At 46.3% G+C, this 17,169-nt stretch overlaps 1 protein-coding gene across 1 annotated transcript; it reads right to left on the minus strand.

Moving 5' to 3' along the window:
• Positions 1–88: 88 nt before the first annotated feature.
• Positions 89–17,169, minus strand: LOC106592691 (uncharacterized). Its single transcript, XM_045710023.2, has 9 exons — positions 16,477–17,169; positions 10,500–10,582; positions 8,388–8,544; positions 7,695–7,856; positions 7,422–7,538; positions 6,376–6,519; positions 5,077–5,260; positions 563–2,398; positions 89–250 (listed from the first exon to the last, which is right to left on the minus strand). The coding sequence occupies exons 1-9, from the start codon at positions 16,984–16,986 to the stop codon at positions 210–212; spliced, it is 3,234 nt and encodes a 1,077-aa protein (XP_045565979.2). The 5' UTR covers positions 16,987–17,169; the 3' UTR covers positions 89–209.

Consider the following 17,169-nt stretch of genomic DNA (forward strand, 5'->3'; position numbering starts at 1 on the left):
TGTGTGTGTGTGTGTGTGTGTGTGTGTGTGTGTGTGTGTGTGTGTGTGTGTGTGTGTGTGTGTGTGTGTGTGTGTGTGTGTGGTGTGTGTGTGTGTGTTAGTCTACAATTGGTTCATCCACTTTTTGAACTTAATTATTTCCTGTATACCCAGGGGGGGGGGTATGGGGTTCCGTGGTCCTGGAGAGTGTTGTGACGTGGAGGGAATCACTATACGGGAACTTTGGTAATATCACCAGTAGAGACTTTACCTGAGAGAGAGAGAGACGGAGAGAGAGAGAGAGAGAGAGAGACATTGAGTAGCAAAATCTTTTTTTCAATGTTGTAATATCTCTATCCTCACCTTCCATGGTGGAGCTGGTCTAGTTATTATATCTCTATGTTCACCTTCCATGGTGGAGCTGGTCTAGTTATTATATCTCTATGCTCACCTTCCATGGTGGAGCTGGTCTAGTTATTATATCTCTATGCTCACCTTCCATGTTGGAGCTGGTCTAGTTATTATATCTCTATGTTCACCTTCCATGGTGGAGCTGGTCTAGTTATTATATCTCTATGTTCACCTTCCATGGTGGAGCTGGTCGACAAGCTGGTGGAAGACGAGTTGCTACCGGACACGGTCATGCCCCCGCCCGATGACATCATGATGGAACCTCCGCCGGACACCGTCGCGGCACCTCCTGATGACACCGTGGCTGGTCCCCCACCGGACACTATCGCGACGCCTCCTGATGACATGAGAGCTGGTCCACCGCCGGACACCATTGCGACGCCTCCGCCTGATGGCATCGTGCCGGCTGCTGATGGCGCCGTGCCGGCTGCTGATGGCGCCGTGCCTCCTCCTGATGGCGCCGTGCCGGCTGCTGATGGCGCAGTGCCGGCTGCTGATGGCGCCGTGCCTCCTGATGGCGCCGTGCCTCCTGCTGCTGGCGCCGTGCCTCCTGCTGATGGCGCCGTGCCGCCTGCTGATGGCGCCGTGCCGCCTGCTGATGGCGCCGTGCCGCCTCCTGATGGCGCCGTGCCGCCTCCTGATGGCGCCGTGCCGCCTCCTGATGATGGCGCCGTGCCGCCTCCTGATGGCGCCGTGCCACCTGCTGATGGCGCCGTGCCCCCTGCTGATGGCGCCGTGCCTCCTGCTGATGGCGCCGTGCCTCCTCCTGATGGCGCCGTGCCGCCTGCTGCTGGCGCCGTGCCTCCTGCTGCTGGCGCCGTGCCGCCTGCTGATGGCGCCGTGCCGCCTCCTGATGGCGCCGTGCCGCCTGCTGCTGGCGCCGTGCCGCCTGCTGCTGGCGCCGTGCCGCCTGCTGATGGCGCCGTGCCGCCTGCTGATGGCGCCGTGCCGCCTGCTGATGGCGCCGTGCCGCCTCCTGATGGCGCCGTGCCGCCTCCTGATGGCGCCGTGCCGCCTCCTGATGATGGCGCCGTGCCCCCTGCTGATGGCGCCGTGCCTCCTGCTGATGGCGCCGTGCCTCCTCCTGATGGCGCCGTGCCGCCTGCTGCTGGCGCCGTGCCTCCTGCTGCTGGCGCCGTGCCGCCTGCTGATGGCGCCGTGCCGCCTCCTGATGGCGCCGTGCCGCCTGCTGATGGCGCCGTGCCTCCTGCTGATGGCGCCGTGCCTCCTCCTGATGGCGCCGTGCCTCCTCCTGATGGCGCCGTGCCTCCTCCTGATGGCGCCGTGACTCCTCCTGATGGCGCCGTGCCTCCTCCTGATGGCGCCGTGCCGCCAGCTGATGGCGCCGTGCCGCCTGCTGATGGCGCCGTGCCTCCTGATGGCACCGTGCCGCCAGCTGATGGCGCCGTGCCTCCTCCTGATGGCGCCGTGCCTCCTCCTGATGGCCCCGTGCCTCCTCCTGATGGCGCCGTGACTCCTCCTGATGGCGCCGTGCCTCCTCCTGATGGCGCCGTGCCGCCAGCTGATGGCGCCGTGCCGCCTGCTGATGGCACCGTGCCGCCTGCTGATGGCGCCGTGCCTCCTCCTGATGGCGCCGTGCCTCCTCCTGATGGCGCCGTGCCTCCTGCTGATGGCGCCGTGCCTCCTGCTGATGGCGCCGTGCCTCCTCCTGATGGCGCCGTGCCTACTCCTGATGGCGCCGTGCCTCCTCCTGATGGCGCCGTGCCGCCTGCTGATGGCGCCGTACCTCCTCCTAATCGCGCCGTGCCTCCTCCTGATGGCGCTGTGGCTGATCCGCCGCCGGACACCACCGCGGGGCTTCCTGATGACATCATGGCTGGTCCCCCACCGGACACCATTGCGGCGCCTCCTGATGACATCATGGCTGCCCCGCCCCCAGAACTGCTGGAGGTAGAGCTAGTGGAATGCATGGAACTTCCTCCCGTCCCCACTCCTCCTCCCGAGGATTTCACCTCCAGCACAGTGGTTCTGGTCACAACAGTCTTACCTGAGTACATAGACAAACGTGTTAATAAGACGTTTAAAACATGTACATATAAAGCAATAGTCCACCCCAGTGGACGAGTCATATTACCCATAAAAACACCAGAAATGGTGGTAGAGAGAGAGAGGGAGAGAGGGTGGTAGAGAGAGGGTGGAGAAAGGGTGGTAGAGAGAGAGGGTGGTAGAGAGAGAGGGGGAGAGAGGATGGTAGAGAGAGAGAGGGGGAGAGAGGGTGGTAGAGAGAGAGGGGGAGAGGAGGGTGGTAGAGAGAGCGGGGGAGAGAGTGTGGTAGAGAGAGGGGAGGGAGGTAGAGAGAGGGGGAGAGGAGAGGGAAGGGAAGGGGAAGAGAGGGAGCGAGGGAGAGAAATGGAGAGGTAATTTACGATTGAACACCAGAAATGGTTCCAATGATTTTTCATGCCATTAATATTTCACGTCGTGAATTTTACAAACACTTCAAATGAAGCGTGTGTTTGGTGTAGGTTACTGTGATTCGGAAAGCATTCAGACCCCTTCCTTTTTTCCACATTTGTTACGTTACAGCCTAATTATAAAATTGATTAAATAAATGTTTTTCCTCAATCTACACCCAATACCCCATAATGACAAAGCGAAAACAGGTTTTTAGAAATGTTTGCAAATGTATTAAAAATTTAAAAACAGAAATACTTTATTTACATAAGTATTCAGACCCTTTGCTATGAGACTCAAAATTGAGTTCAGGTGCATCCTGTTTCCATTGATTATCCTTGAGATGTTTCTACAACTTGATTGGAGTCCACCTGCGGTAAATTCAATTGATTGGACATGATTGGGAAAGGCACACACCTGTGTATATAAGGTCCCAAAGTTGACAGTGCATGTCAGAGCAAAAACCAAGTCATGAGGTCAAAGGAATTGTCCGTAGAGCTCCGAGACAGGATTGTGTCGAGGCACAGATCTGGGGAATTTCTGCAGCATTGAAGGTCCCCAAGAACACAGTGGCCTCCATCATTCTTAAATGGAAGAAGTTTGGAACCACCAAGACTCTTCCTAGAGCTGGCCGCCTGGCCAAACTGAGCAATCGGGGGAGAAGGGCCTTGGTCAGAGAGGTGACCAAGAACCTGATCGTCACTCTGACAGAGCACCAGAGTTCCTCTGTGGAGAACCTTCCAGAAGGACTGCCATCTCTGCAGCACTCCATCAATCAGGCCTTTATTGTAGAGTGGCCAGACGGAAGACACTCCTTAGTAAAAGTCACATGACAGCCCGCTTGGATTTTTCCAAGAGGCAACTAAAGGACTCTCAGAACATGACAAACAAGATTCTCTGGTCGGATGAAACCAAGATTGAACTCTTTGGCCTGAATGCCAAGCGTCACGCTGGAGGAAACCTGGCACCATTCCTACAGTGAAGCATGGTGGTGGCAGCATCATGCTGTGGGGATGTTTTTCAGCAACAGGGACTGGTAGACTAGTCAGGATCGAGGGAAAGATGAACGGAGCAAAGTACAGAGAGACCCTTGATGAAAACCTGCTCCAGAGCGCTCAGTACCCTAAGCAACGACCCTTAGCACACAGCCAAGACAACACAGGAGTGGCTTCGGAACAAGTCTCTGAATGTCTTTGAGTGGCCCAGCCAGAGCGCAGACTTGAACCCGATAGAACATCTCTGGAGAGACCTGAAAATAGCTGTGCAGCGACGCTTTCCATCCAACCTGACAGAGCTTTAGAGGATCTGCAGAGAAGAATGGGAGAAATTCCCCAAATACAGGTGTGCCACGGTTATAGCGTCATACCCAGGAAGACTCTAGGCTGTAATCTCTGCCAAAGGTGCTTCAACAAAGTACTGAGTAAAGGATCTGAATATTTATGTAAATGTGATGTTTCCGTTTTATATTTTGTATTTTTTTGCTACAATGCATTGTCATTATGGGGTATTGTGTGTATATTCATGAGGGAAAAAAACGATTTAATCAATTTTAAGAATTAGGATATAACGTAACAAAATCTGAAAAAAAGTCAAGGGGTCTGAATACTTTCCGAATGCACTGTACCTTGTCGTGATGTTTTGATAGCCGTGTAATTCTCTCGGACAGTGTGAGTTTTACCAATATATTTGCCTAAATTTACTCCAAAAAATTGGACATGCTAATTGTTGACAAAAGTTACCTTGTCCGGCGGGAGAGATTTGTGCGGTAATCAGAACTTCACGCCAGTGTAAGCCTACACCAGACACAGACCAGGTTATCAACACGTCACACCAGTGTAAGCCTACACCAGACACAGACCTTGAATAAAAGTAGTTCCAAAATCCCAGATGGAAAAATGAATGGTGAAAAAACGATTGGAACCATTTCTGGGTTTTATGACTCATACTGTCGTACTCAATACTTGATAAGCCTTCCCTGTGGCTCAGTTGGTAGAGCATGGTGTGTGCAACGCCAGGGTTGTGGGTTCGATTCCCACAGGGGGCCAGTACAAAAAAAAATGCATGAAATGACAATGAAATATATGTATTCACTACTGTAAGTCGCTCTGGATAAGAGCGTCTGCTAAATGACTAAAATGTAAATGATAAGAGCTGTGATTCCATAACTTTGTACTTCAAATGTTTTCTTTGTGTATTTTTGTATTTTACAGACTCTTGAAAGATCAGCCTTTCATGCATGGGCTGAGAGTGATCCTAACTAACAAGTTTTACCTGCCGACCTCCTGGCCCCTCCAGAGACCACCATTCCTCCTCCCAGGTCAGCCCCTCCAGAGATCATGCCCCCTCCCAGGTCAGCCCCTCCAGAGATCATGCCCCCTCCCAGGCCGGCTCCCTCCAGCAGATGCTTATACTGCTGGATCTCCATTTCTAGACGACTCTTGATGTTCAGAAGGATCTGGGAGAGCGAGTGAGAGAGGGGGAGGTAGAGAGCGAGAGAGGGGAGGTAGAGAGCGGGGGGTGGGTAGAGGGAGAGAGAGAAAGAAAGAGGGGGAAAGGAGGGAGAGAGGGTGGTAGAGAGAGAGGAGGGAGGGAGGGTGGTATAGAGAGAGGGTGGTAGAGAGAGAGGGGGAGAGAGGGGGAGAGAGGGGAGAGAGAGAGGGTGGTAGAGAGAGGGAAGGGGGAGAGAGGGTGGTAGAAAGATAGGGGGAGAGAGGGGAGGGAGAGAGGGGGAGAGAGGGGGGAGAGAGGGTGGTAGAGAGAGGGTGGTAGAGAGAGGGAAGGGGGAGAGAGGGGGAGAGAGGGTGGTAGAGAGAGAGGGGGGAGAGAGGGGAGGGAGAGAGAGTGGTAGAGAGAGAGGGGGAGAGAGGGGAGAGAGAGGGTGGTAGAGAGAGGGAAGGGGGAGAGAGGGAGCGAGGGAGAGAAGTGGAAAGGTAATTTATGATTGAGTCGGCATTCGCAGCGCTTACCATGAATGCGATATCCGTGAATGCTGGAGAAATTACGCATTGTGAGCTGTCTGTAACGCTGCTCTGTAACGCTGCTCTGTAACGCCGCTCTGTAACGCCCCTCTGTAACGCCGTTCTGTAACGCCGCTCTGTAACGCCGCTCTGTAACGCCGCTCTGTAACGCCCCTCTGTAACGCCGCTCTGTAACGCCGCTCTGTAACGCCGCTCTGTAACGCTGCTCTGTAACGCTGCACTGTAACGCTACTCTGTAACGCTGTTCTGTAACGCTGCTCTGTAACGCTGCTCTGTAACGCTGCTCTGTAACGCTACTCTGTAACGCTGCTCTGTAACGCTGCTCTGTAACGCTACTCTGTAACGCTGCTCTGTAACGCTGCTCTGTAACACTGCTCTGTAACACTGTTCTGTAACGCTGTTCTGTAACGCTGCTCTGTAACGCTGCTCTGTAACGCTACTCTGTAACGCTGCTCTGTAACACTGCTCTGTAACACTGTTCTGTAACGCTGTTCTGTAACGCTCCTCTGTAACGCTACTCTGTAACGCGCCTTGGATTGAATCCCTAATCAGTGATTTTGAGTGATTCAGTATAGAGGTATGGTTACTGTACCTGATAGTCCTGGCTCTGCTCAGTGGTGCTGGCCCTTATAGAGGTCAGTTCTCCCTCCAGGCCCATCACCTTGCCACTATACCCAGACAGACGTTGCTGGAACTGGGAGTGAACCTCCAACAGCCTGGCCTCTAGGTTAGCCATCTGGAGGAGGGCAGGGTGGGGGACAAACAGAGAGAGAGACACGAAGGAAACACACACACAGGTGCACATACACACACGGAAGACACACACATTTAGCATGATTGGAAGGGATTTGAAGTGGGGACAATTGGGGGGTATAGTGAGTGAGTGGGCATGGTAGGGTTTGTATAGTGTGTGTGTGTGTGTGTGTGTGTGTGTGTGTGTGTGTGTGTGTGTGTGTGTGTGTGAGACCCACCCCCATACGTAGTCCCTGGTATTCCATCTGTAGGGTTTGTATAGTGTGTGTGTGTGTGTGTGTGTGTGTGTGTGTGTGTGTGTGTGTGTGTGTGTGTGTGTGTGTGTGTGTGTGTGTGTGTGTGTGTGTGTGTGTGTGTGTGTGTGTGTGTGTGTGACCCACCCCCATACGTAGTCCCTGGTATTCCATCTGTAGGGTGTGTGTGTGTGTGTGTGTGTGTGTGTGTGTGACCCACCTCCATACGTAGTCCCTGGTATTCCATCTGTAGGGTGTGTGTGTGTGCGTGTGTGTGTGTGTGTGTGTGTGTGTGTGTGTGTGTGTGTGTGTGTGTGTGTGTGTGACCCACCCCCATACGTAGTCCCTGGTATTCCATCTGTAGGGTGTGTGTGTGTGTGTGTGTGTGTGTGTGTGTGTGTGTGTGTGTGTGTGTGTGTGTGTGTGTGTGTGTGTGTGTGTGTGTGTGAGACCCACCCCCATACGTAGTCCCTGGTATTCCATCTGTAGGGTGTGTGTGTGTGTGTGTGTGTGTGTGTGTGTGTGTGTGTGTGTGTGTGTGTGTGTGTGTGTGTGTGTGTGTGTGACCCACCTCCATACGTAGTCCCTGATATTCCATCTGTAGGGTGTGTGTGTGTGTGTGTGTGTGTGTGTGTGTGTGTGTGTGACCCACCCCCATACGTAGTCCCTGGTATTCCATCTGTAGGGTCTGGTAGCGGTTCCGTAACTCTGTCATCTCCGACGTGGTCGTCGTGATCAGCACCGCCGACTCTGCCTGCTTCATCTCCACCTGATACACACACCACACAGAGAGACACATGTCACACACACACACACGCACGCACGCACGCACGCACACACACACACACACACACACACACACACACCTCTGATACATGTTTTAATGTTGGCCTGCGGTCGTGCCTGCGTTGGCGTGGTAACAGACCTGTTTCATGTACCAGGCCTCGGCCTGTCTGCGGTTTTTCTCCACGGCCGCCTCGTACTCCGACCTGACTTCAGCCAGCATCAGAGACAGGTCCTGGCTCTTAGCAGCCTGGACATCCACGTTCACCTGGCCTGTCATCCCCCCACGCATGGACAACAGCTCCTAGAGAGGTCACAGGTTAGGGGTCAGAGGGTGAGAGAGAAACACAGAGGAAGAGAGAGATAGACTGAGAGAAACACAGCGGGAGAGAGAGATGGACAGAGAGAGAAACAGAGAGGGAGAGAGAGATGGACAGAGAGAGAAACAGAGAGGGAGAGAGAGATGGACAGAGAGAGAAACAGAGAGAGAGAGAGAGATGGACAGAGAGAGAAACAGAGAGGGAGAGAGAGATGGACAGAGAGAGAAACAGAGAGGGAGAGAGAGATGGACAGAGAGAGAAACAGAGAGAGAGAGAGATGGACAGAGAGAGAAACAGAGAGGGAGAGAGAGATGGACAGAGAGAGAAACAGAAAGGGAGAGAGAGATAGACAGAGAGAGAAACAGAGAGAGAGAGAGAGATGGACAGAGAGAGAAACAGAGAGGGAGAGAGAGATGGACAGAGAGAGAAACAGAGAGGGAGAGAGAGATAGACAGAGAGAGAAACAGAGAAAGAGAGAGCGAGAGAAAAAGAGACCAAGACAGGTGTGCCCTCACCTCTTCATGGCTCTTCGCCATGGAGACCCGTTCGTTCTCGTACCCCTGCAAGTCCTGCATCATGGCTGTGATGTTCATCTCAAACTCCCGCTGCAGGTTCCTTAGACCCCCAATGTCCCCCTCCACACACTGGCGCGAAGACAGCTCATTCTCCCACCTGGCAGAAATACAATGAATAAAGATGACAGCATAATAACAGGCCCAGAGAGTTGAGTGACAGATCCGTTAGCTCTGTGGGGTTTTAGGCTAGGTATCTGTAAAGCCCTTTTGTGACAACTGCTGATGTAAAAAGGGCTTTAACTCTACAGGATTGGTGGGTCCCCCCGCGGGACGGTTGAGCTAACGTAGGCTAATGTGATTAGCATGAGGTTGTAAGTAACAAGAACATATCCCAGGACATAGACATATCTGATATGGGCAGAAATCTTACATTCTTATTAATCTAACTGCACTGTCCAATTTACAGTAGCTATTACAGTGAAAGAATACCATGCTATTGTTTGAGAGTGCACAATTATGAACTTGTATTTTGTATTAATAAACCAATTAGGCACATTTGGGCAGTCTTGATGCAACATTTTGAACAGAAATGCAAGGGTTCATTGGGTCAGTCTAAAAGGTTGCGCATGCACTGCTGCCATCTACTGGCCAAAATCTAAATTGCGCCTGGGCTGGAATAATACATTATGGCTTTTCTCTTGCGTTTCAAAGATGATGGTACAAAAAAATAATACAAAAAACGCATGTTTTTTTCTTTGTACTATCTTTTGCCAGATCTAATGTTTTATATTCTCCTACATTAATTTAACATTTCCACAAACTTCAAAGTGTTTCCTTTCAAATGTTATTAAGAATATGCATATGCTTGCTTCAGGTCCTGAGCTACAGGCAATTAGATTTGGGTATGTCATTTTAGGTGAAAATTGAAAAAAGGGGCAGATCCTTAAGAGGTTGTTTAAGAAATGACTGTGATTGATTGACAACTGCAAGATAAGGACCAATATAATTAGTTCATAGCCTACACGCTACACACAGTGAGCATTTCAACCATAGAAACAGAATCATTCTAGTTCTATTATTTCAACACCGGGTCAGGTGAATTCGATAACTGCCATGGTTTTGTTATAAGAAATATATGTTTTGTAATCTGAGAGTGATAGATAATTAAGAAAATCAGTGGGGTTCCAACTACAAGGAAAGACCCTATAGAAGTAGCCTATGATAACGGTGAGCATTTCATCTCCCGAACCAAAGCTGTTAGCCTGGGCACCTGTCTGTTAGTGCTATCGTTCCACTCCTTGCCACTCCCTGTTTGGAATGTGACAGGACGTAAAAATGAGTGGAATGTTAGCACAAACAGACTGGTACCAGGCTAACAGCTGTGTCTTCTAATTCACGTCCTTGCCATTTCCTGACAACAAATTGCCCAATAGACTTGGTCTGTAGGAGAAGATGAGGATTAAGTAATGAATTGAGTTGTTTGGACTATCTAAAGGCTACAGCTGATTGAATTATTTTCTTTATTGGTATCTACTTCATTGAGACATAGTGTATATATTGTTGATTAATTCTATAGGGTAAAACTGGTTTTATAGGTACCTACTTCATTGAGACAGTGTATATATTGTTGTGTATATATTGTTGATTAATTATATAGGTAACAACTGGTATCTACTTAATTGAGACAGTGTGCATATTGTTGATTAATTATATATGTAACAACTGGTATCTACTTCATTGAGACAGTGTATATATTGTTGATTAATTATATAGGTAACAACTGGTACCTACTTCATTGAGACATAGTATATATATTGTTGATTAATTATATAGGTAACAACTGTGTGGGAGTGATGCATAAATAAACATTCTCCTCCAGGACTTAAAACCTGTTCAGGATATGTCCACTATGTATCAATGAGATACCTTAATGAAGAAAATAATTCAATCAAGTTTCCATGACAATCTACTCAAAATGTTGCCAAGGACACTAAAGTATTCATCCATCCATCCATTTATCCATCCATCCAATCATCCATCCAATCATCCATCCATCCATCCAATCATTCATCCATCCATCCATCCATCCAATCATTCATCCATCCATCCTACTTGACTCTGAAGTCGTCAGCGGTCAGCTTGGCGTTGTCGATCTCCACAGCAATATGAGTGTTCTGTATCAGGAAACCCATGAGCTGCAGACAGAGACAGGAGTCAGACACTGTGTGTGTGTGTGTGTGTGTGTGTGTGTGTGTGTGTGTGTGTGTGTGTGTGTGTGTGTGTGTGTGTGTGTGTGTGTGTGTGTGTGTGGTGTGTGTCCCAATTCATTAAAAAAATTATGATGCTTTTCAAAAATATCATGTCATTTTTTGAGAAATAACTTCCAAAGACGTTTTTAGGGCATGTAGTAAGGTATTCAAATGATGTACTCAATAACATACCCCATAATGTACTCAACAACATACCCCATAATGCACTCAACAACATACCCCATAATGTACTCAACAACATACCCCATAATGTACTCAACATCATACCCCATAATGTACTCAACAAAATACCCCATAATGCACTCAACAAAATACCCCATAATGCACTCAACAACATACCCCATAATGCACTCAATAGCATACCTCATAACGTACTCAATAACCCTAATGTACTCAATAACATACCCCATAATGTACTCAATAACATACCCCATAATGCACTCAACAACATACCCCATAATGCACTCAACAACATACCCCATAATGCACTCAACAACATACCCCATAATGCACTCAACAACATACCCCATAATGCACTCAATAACATACCTCATAATGCACTCAACAACATACTCCATAATGCACTCAACAACATACCCCATAATGCACTCAACAACATACCCCATAATGCACTCGGTAACATACCCCATGATGCACTCAGTAACATACCCCATAGAGTACTCAATTACATACCCCATAATGCACTCAATAACATACCCCATAACGCACTCAATAAAATACCCCATAATGTTCTCAATAACATACCTCATAATGTTCTCAATATCATACCTCATAATGTACTCAATAACATACCCCATAATGCACTCAACAACATACCCCATAATGCACTCAACAACATACCCCATAATGCACTCAACAACATACCCCATAATGCACTCAATAACATATCCCATAATGCACTCAACAACATACTCCATAATGCACTCAACAACATACTCCATAATGCACTCAACAACATACCCCATAATGCACTCAACAACATACCCCATAATGCACTCAACAACATACCCCATGATGCACTCAGTAACATACCCCATAATGCACTCAGTAACATACCCCATAATGCACTCAGTAACATACCCCATAATGCACTCAGTAACATACCCCATGATGCACTCAGTAACATACCCCATAGAGTACTCAATTACATATCCCATAATGCACTCAATAACATACCCCATAACGCACTCAATAACATACCCCATAATGTTCTCAATAACATACCTCATAATGTACTCAATAACCATAATGTACTCAATAACATACCCCATAATGCACTCAACAACATACCCCATAATGTTCTCAATATCATACCTCTTAATGTACTCAATAACATACCCCATAATGTTCTCAATAACACACCTCATAATGTACTCTATAACCATAATGTACTCAATATCATACCCCACAATGTTCTCAATAACATACCTCATAATGTACTCAATAACCATAATGTACTCAATAACATACCCATAATGTACTCAATAACATACCCCATAATGTACTCAATAACATACCCCATAATGTTCTCAATAACATACCCCATAATGTACTCAATAACCGTACCTCATAATGTACTCAATAACCATAATGTACTCAATAACATACCCCATAAATCACTCAATAACATACCCCACAATGTTCTCAATAACATACCTCATAATGTACTCAATAACCATATTGCACTCAACAAAATACCCCATAATGCACTCAACAACATACCCCATAATGCACTCAACAACATACCCCATAATGCACTCAATAGCATACCTCATAACGTACTCAATAACCCTAATGTACTCAATAACATACCCCATAATGTACTCAATAACATACCCCATAATGCACTCCTCAACACCCCATAATGCACTCAATAACATACCTCATAATGTACTCAACAACATACCCCATAATGCACTCAACAACATACCCCATAATGCACTCAGTAACATACCCCATGATGCACTCAGTAACATACCCCATAGAGTACTCAATTACATACCCCATAATGCACTCAATAACATACCCCATAACGCACTCAATAACATACCCCATAATGTTCTCAATAACATACCTCATAATGTACTCAATAACCATAATGTACTCAATAACATACCCCATAATGCACTCAACAACATACCCCATAATGTTCTCAATATCATACGTCATAATGTACTCAATAACATACCCCATAATGCACTCAACAACATACCCCATAATGCACTCAACAACATACCCCATAATGCACTCAACAACATACCCCATAATGCACTCAATAACATACCCCATAATGCACTCAACAACATACTCCATAATGCACTCAACAACATACCCCGTAATGCAATCAACAACATACCCCATAATGCACTCAGTAACATACCCCATGATGCACTCAGTAACATACCCCATGATGCACTCAGTAACATACCCCATAGAGTACTCAATTACATACCCCATAATGCACTCAATAACATACCCCATAATGTTCTCAATAACATACCTCATAATGTACTCAATAACCATATTGTACTCAATAACATACCCCATAATGCACTCAACAACATACCCCATAATGTTCTCAATATCATACCTCATAATGTACTCAATAACATACCCCATAATGCACTCAACAACATACCCCATAATGCACTCAACAACATACCCCATAATGCACTCAACAACATACCCCATAATGCACTCAATAACATACCCCATAATGCACTCAACAACATACTCCATAATGCACTCAACAACATACCCCGTAATGCAATCAACAACATACCCCGTAATGCACTCAGTAACACACCCCATGATGCACTCAGTAACATACCCCATGATGCACTCAGTAACATACCCCATAGAGTACTCAATTACATACCCCATAATGCACTCAATAACATACCTCATAATGCACTCAACAACATACTCCATAATGCACTCAACAACATACCCCATAATGCACTCAACAACATACCCCATGATGCACTCAGTAACATACCCCATAGAGTACTCAATTACATACCCCATAATGCACTCAATAACATACCCCATAACGCACTCAATAACATACCCCATAATGTTCTCAATAACATACCTCATAATGTACTCAATAACCATAATGTACTCAATAACATACCCCATAATGCACTCAACAACATACCCCATAATGTTCTCGATATCATACCTCATAATGTACTCAATAACCATAATGTACTCAATAACATACCCCATAATGCACTCAACAACATACCCCATAATGCACTCAACAACATACCCCATAATGCACTCAACAACATACCCCATAATGCACTCAACAACATACCCCATAATGCACTCAACAACATACCCCATAATGCACTCAATAACATACCCCATAACGCACTCAATAACATACCCCATAATGTTCTCAATAACATACCTCATAATGTACTCAATAACCATAATGTACTCAATAACATACCCCATAATGCACTCAACAACATACCCCATAATGCACTCAATAACATACCCCATAATGCACTCAACAACATACTCCATAATGCACTCAACAACATACCCCGTAATGCAATCAACAACATACCCCATAATGCACTCAGTAACATACCCCATGATGCACTCAGTAACATACCCCATGATGCACTCAGTAACATACCCCATAGAGTACTCAATTACATACCCCATAATGCACTCAATAACATACCCCATAACGCACTCAATAACATACCCCATAATGTTCTCAATAACATACATCATAATGTACTCAATAACCATAATGTACTCAATAACATACCCCATAATGCACTCAACAACATACCCCATAATGTTCTCGATATCATACCTCATAATGTACTCAATAACCATAATGTACTCAATAACATACCCCATAATGCACTCAACAACATACCCCATAATGCACTCAACAACATACCCCATAATGCACTCAACAACATACCCCATAATGCACTCAACAACATACCCCATAATGCACTCAACAACATACCCCATAATGCACTCAATAACATACCCCATAATGCATTCAATAACATACCCCATAATGTACTTAATAACATATCCCATAATGTACTTAATAACATACCCCATAATGCACTCAATAACATACCCCATAATGCACTCAATAACATACCCCATAATGTTCTCAATAACATACCTCATAATGTACTCAACAACATACCCCATGATGCACTCAGTAACATACCCCATGATGCACTCAGTAACATACCCCATGATGCACTCAGTAACATACCCCATAGAGTACTCAATTACATACCCCATAATGTACTCAATTACATACCCTATAATCCACTCAATAACATACCCCATAATGCACTCAATAACATACCCCATAATGCACTCAATAACATACCCCTTAATGTACTCAATAACATACCCCATAATGCACTCAATAACATACCCCATAATGCTCTCAATAACACACCCCATAATGTACTCAATCAACCCATAATGTACTCAACAACATACCCATAATGCACTCAATAACATACCCCATAATGCTCTCAATAACACACCCCATAATGCACTCGACATACACCATAGATGTACTCAATAACATACCCCATAATGTACTCAATAACATACCCCATAATGTTCTCAATAACATACCCCATAATGTACTCAATAACCGTACCTCATAATGTACTCAATAACCATAATGTACTCAATAACATACCCCATAAATCACTCAATAACATACCCCACAATGTTCTCAATAACATACCCCATAATGTACTCAATAACCGTACCTCATAATGTACTCAATAACCATAATGTACTCAATATCATACCCCACAATGTTCTCAATAACATACCTCATAATGTACTCAATAACCATAATGTACTCAATAACATACCCATAATGTACTCAATAACATACCCCATAATGTTCTCAATAACATACCCCATAATGTACTCAATAACCGTACCTCATAATGTACTCAATAACCATAATGTACTCAATAACATACCCCATAAATCACTCAATAACATACCCCACAATGTTCTCAATAACATACCTCATAATGTACTCAATAACCATAATGTACTCAATAACATACCCCATAATGTACTCAATAACATACCCCATAATGCACTCAATAATATAGCCCATAATGCACTCAATAACATACCCCACAATGTTCTTAATAACATACCTCATAATGTACTCAATAACCATAATGTACTCAATAACATACCCCACAATGTTCTTAATAACATACCCCATAATGTACTCAATAACATAGCCCATAATGCACTCAATAATATAGCCCATAATGCACTCAATAACATACCCCACAATGTTCTTAATAACATACCTCATAATGTACTCAATAACCATAATGTACTCAATAACATACCCCACAATGTTCTTAATAACATACCCCATAATGTACTCAACAACATAGCCCATAATGCACTCAATAACATAGCCCATAACGCACTCAACAACATAGCCCATAATGCAATCAATAACATATATGATTATTGCAAATATAGATAAGATCATCTACAATACTGGATATTATTTTAGCAAAAACATCCCAAGACATTTAGCAGTAGGCTCCCACTGGGCACATACTGTATGTCAATTCAACGTCTGTCCCACATTGGTTCAACGTAATTTCAATGAAATGATGTGGGAACAAAGTTGATTGAACCAGTGTGTGCCCAGTGGGATAGTTCTTGTGCGCTTTTACGCACAACTTTTACAAATGGCAAGCTCGCTCAGGGAGAGAGACGGAGAGAGATAGTTTTAACCCTACCTGCTCCATGAGTGGTTTGAGTGTTGCATCGTAGATGGTCAGGTCGTGCGCCTCCACCTTGTTGAAGGTGAAGGTCTTCAGCTTCTCCTCCAGCTGGTGGTTGGTGGCCTCCAGCTGGCGAACCTTCTCCATGTAGGTTGCCAGGCGGTCATTCAGGTTGTGCATGTGCTGCTTCTCGTTACCGGCGAAGCCGAGCGACGTGTCCTCAACACCTCCACCGTACCCGAAACCTCCTCCTCCACCGCCTCCACCGCCTCCACCGCCACCGAACATCCCACTCCCCAGACCTGCCATGTGGCTGGAGGATGACATCCTGAACCCTCCTCCTCCACCATCTCCAAAGCCCTTCCCGAAGCCCAGACTAGCGCCTCCTCCTCCGGCCCCAATGCCCATTCTGCTCCTGAAGCTGGAGCGCATTGACGACCCCCCGGCGGAGGACAATGCCATCTTCTGGCTCCCGAACCCGGAGAAAGAGTTGGCGGAGAACCGCTGCTTCCCGGACAGACTCATCGATCACGACTCCAACAGTGACTACGGCCTAGCCGAGAGAAAGAGACTGCCTATCTTTCAGTCTTCTGTCCTCTACTGCTACTGCTGCTTTTGCTGCTGCTGCTGAGGTGGCGAGGGTCTGAAGCGGCTGAGAGAGCCTGTGACCGCGGCTACTGTCACCGAGCTTCAAGTGTTAATATCCAG

This window comes from Salmo salar, chromosome 02 (genome assembly GCF_965601325.2).
Source record: "Salmo salar chromosome 02, fSalSal1, whole genome shotgun sequence".
Taxonomy (NCBI): domain Eukaryota; kingdom Metazoa; phylum Chordata; class Actinopteri; order Salmoniformes; family Salmonidae; genus Salmo; species Salmo salar.

Coding starts and splice junctions, on each gene's coding strand:
- LOC106592691 (XM_045710023.2), bottom strand. CDS start 16,986: ATGAGTCTGTCCGGGAAGCAGCGGTTCTCCGCCAACTCTTTCTCCGGG. Junction 10,583..16,476: donor TCAAACCACTCATGGAGCAG/GTAGGGTTAAAA, acceptor CTCTGTCTGCAG/CTCATGGGTTTCCTGATACA. Junction 7,539..7,694: donor AGGCCTGGTACATGAAACAG/GTCTGTTACCAC, acceptor TGTGTGTATCAG/GTGGAGATGAAGCAGGCAGA.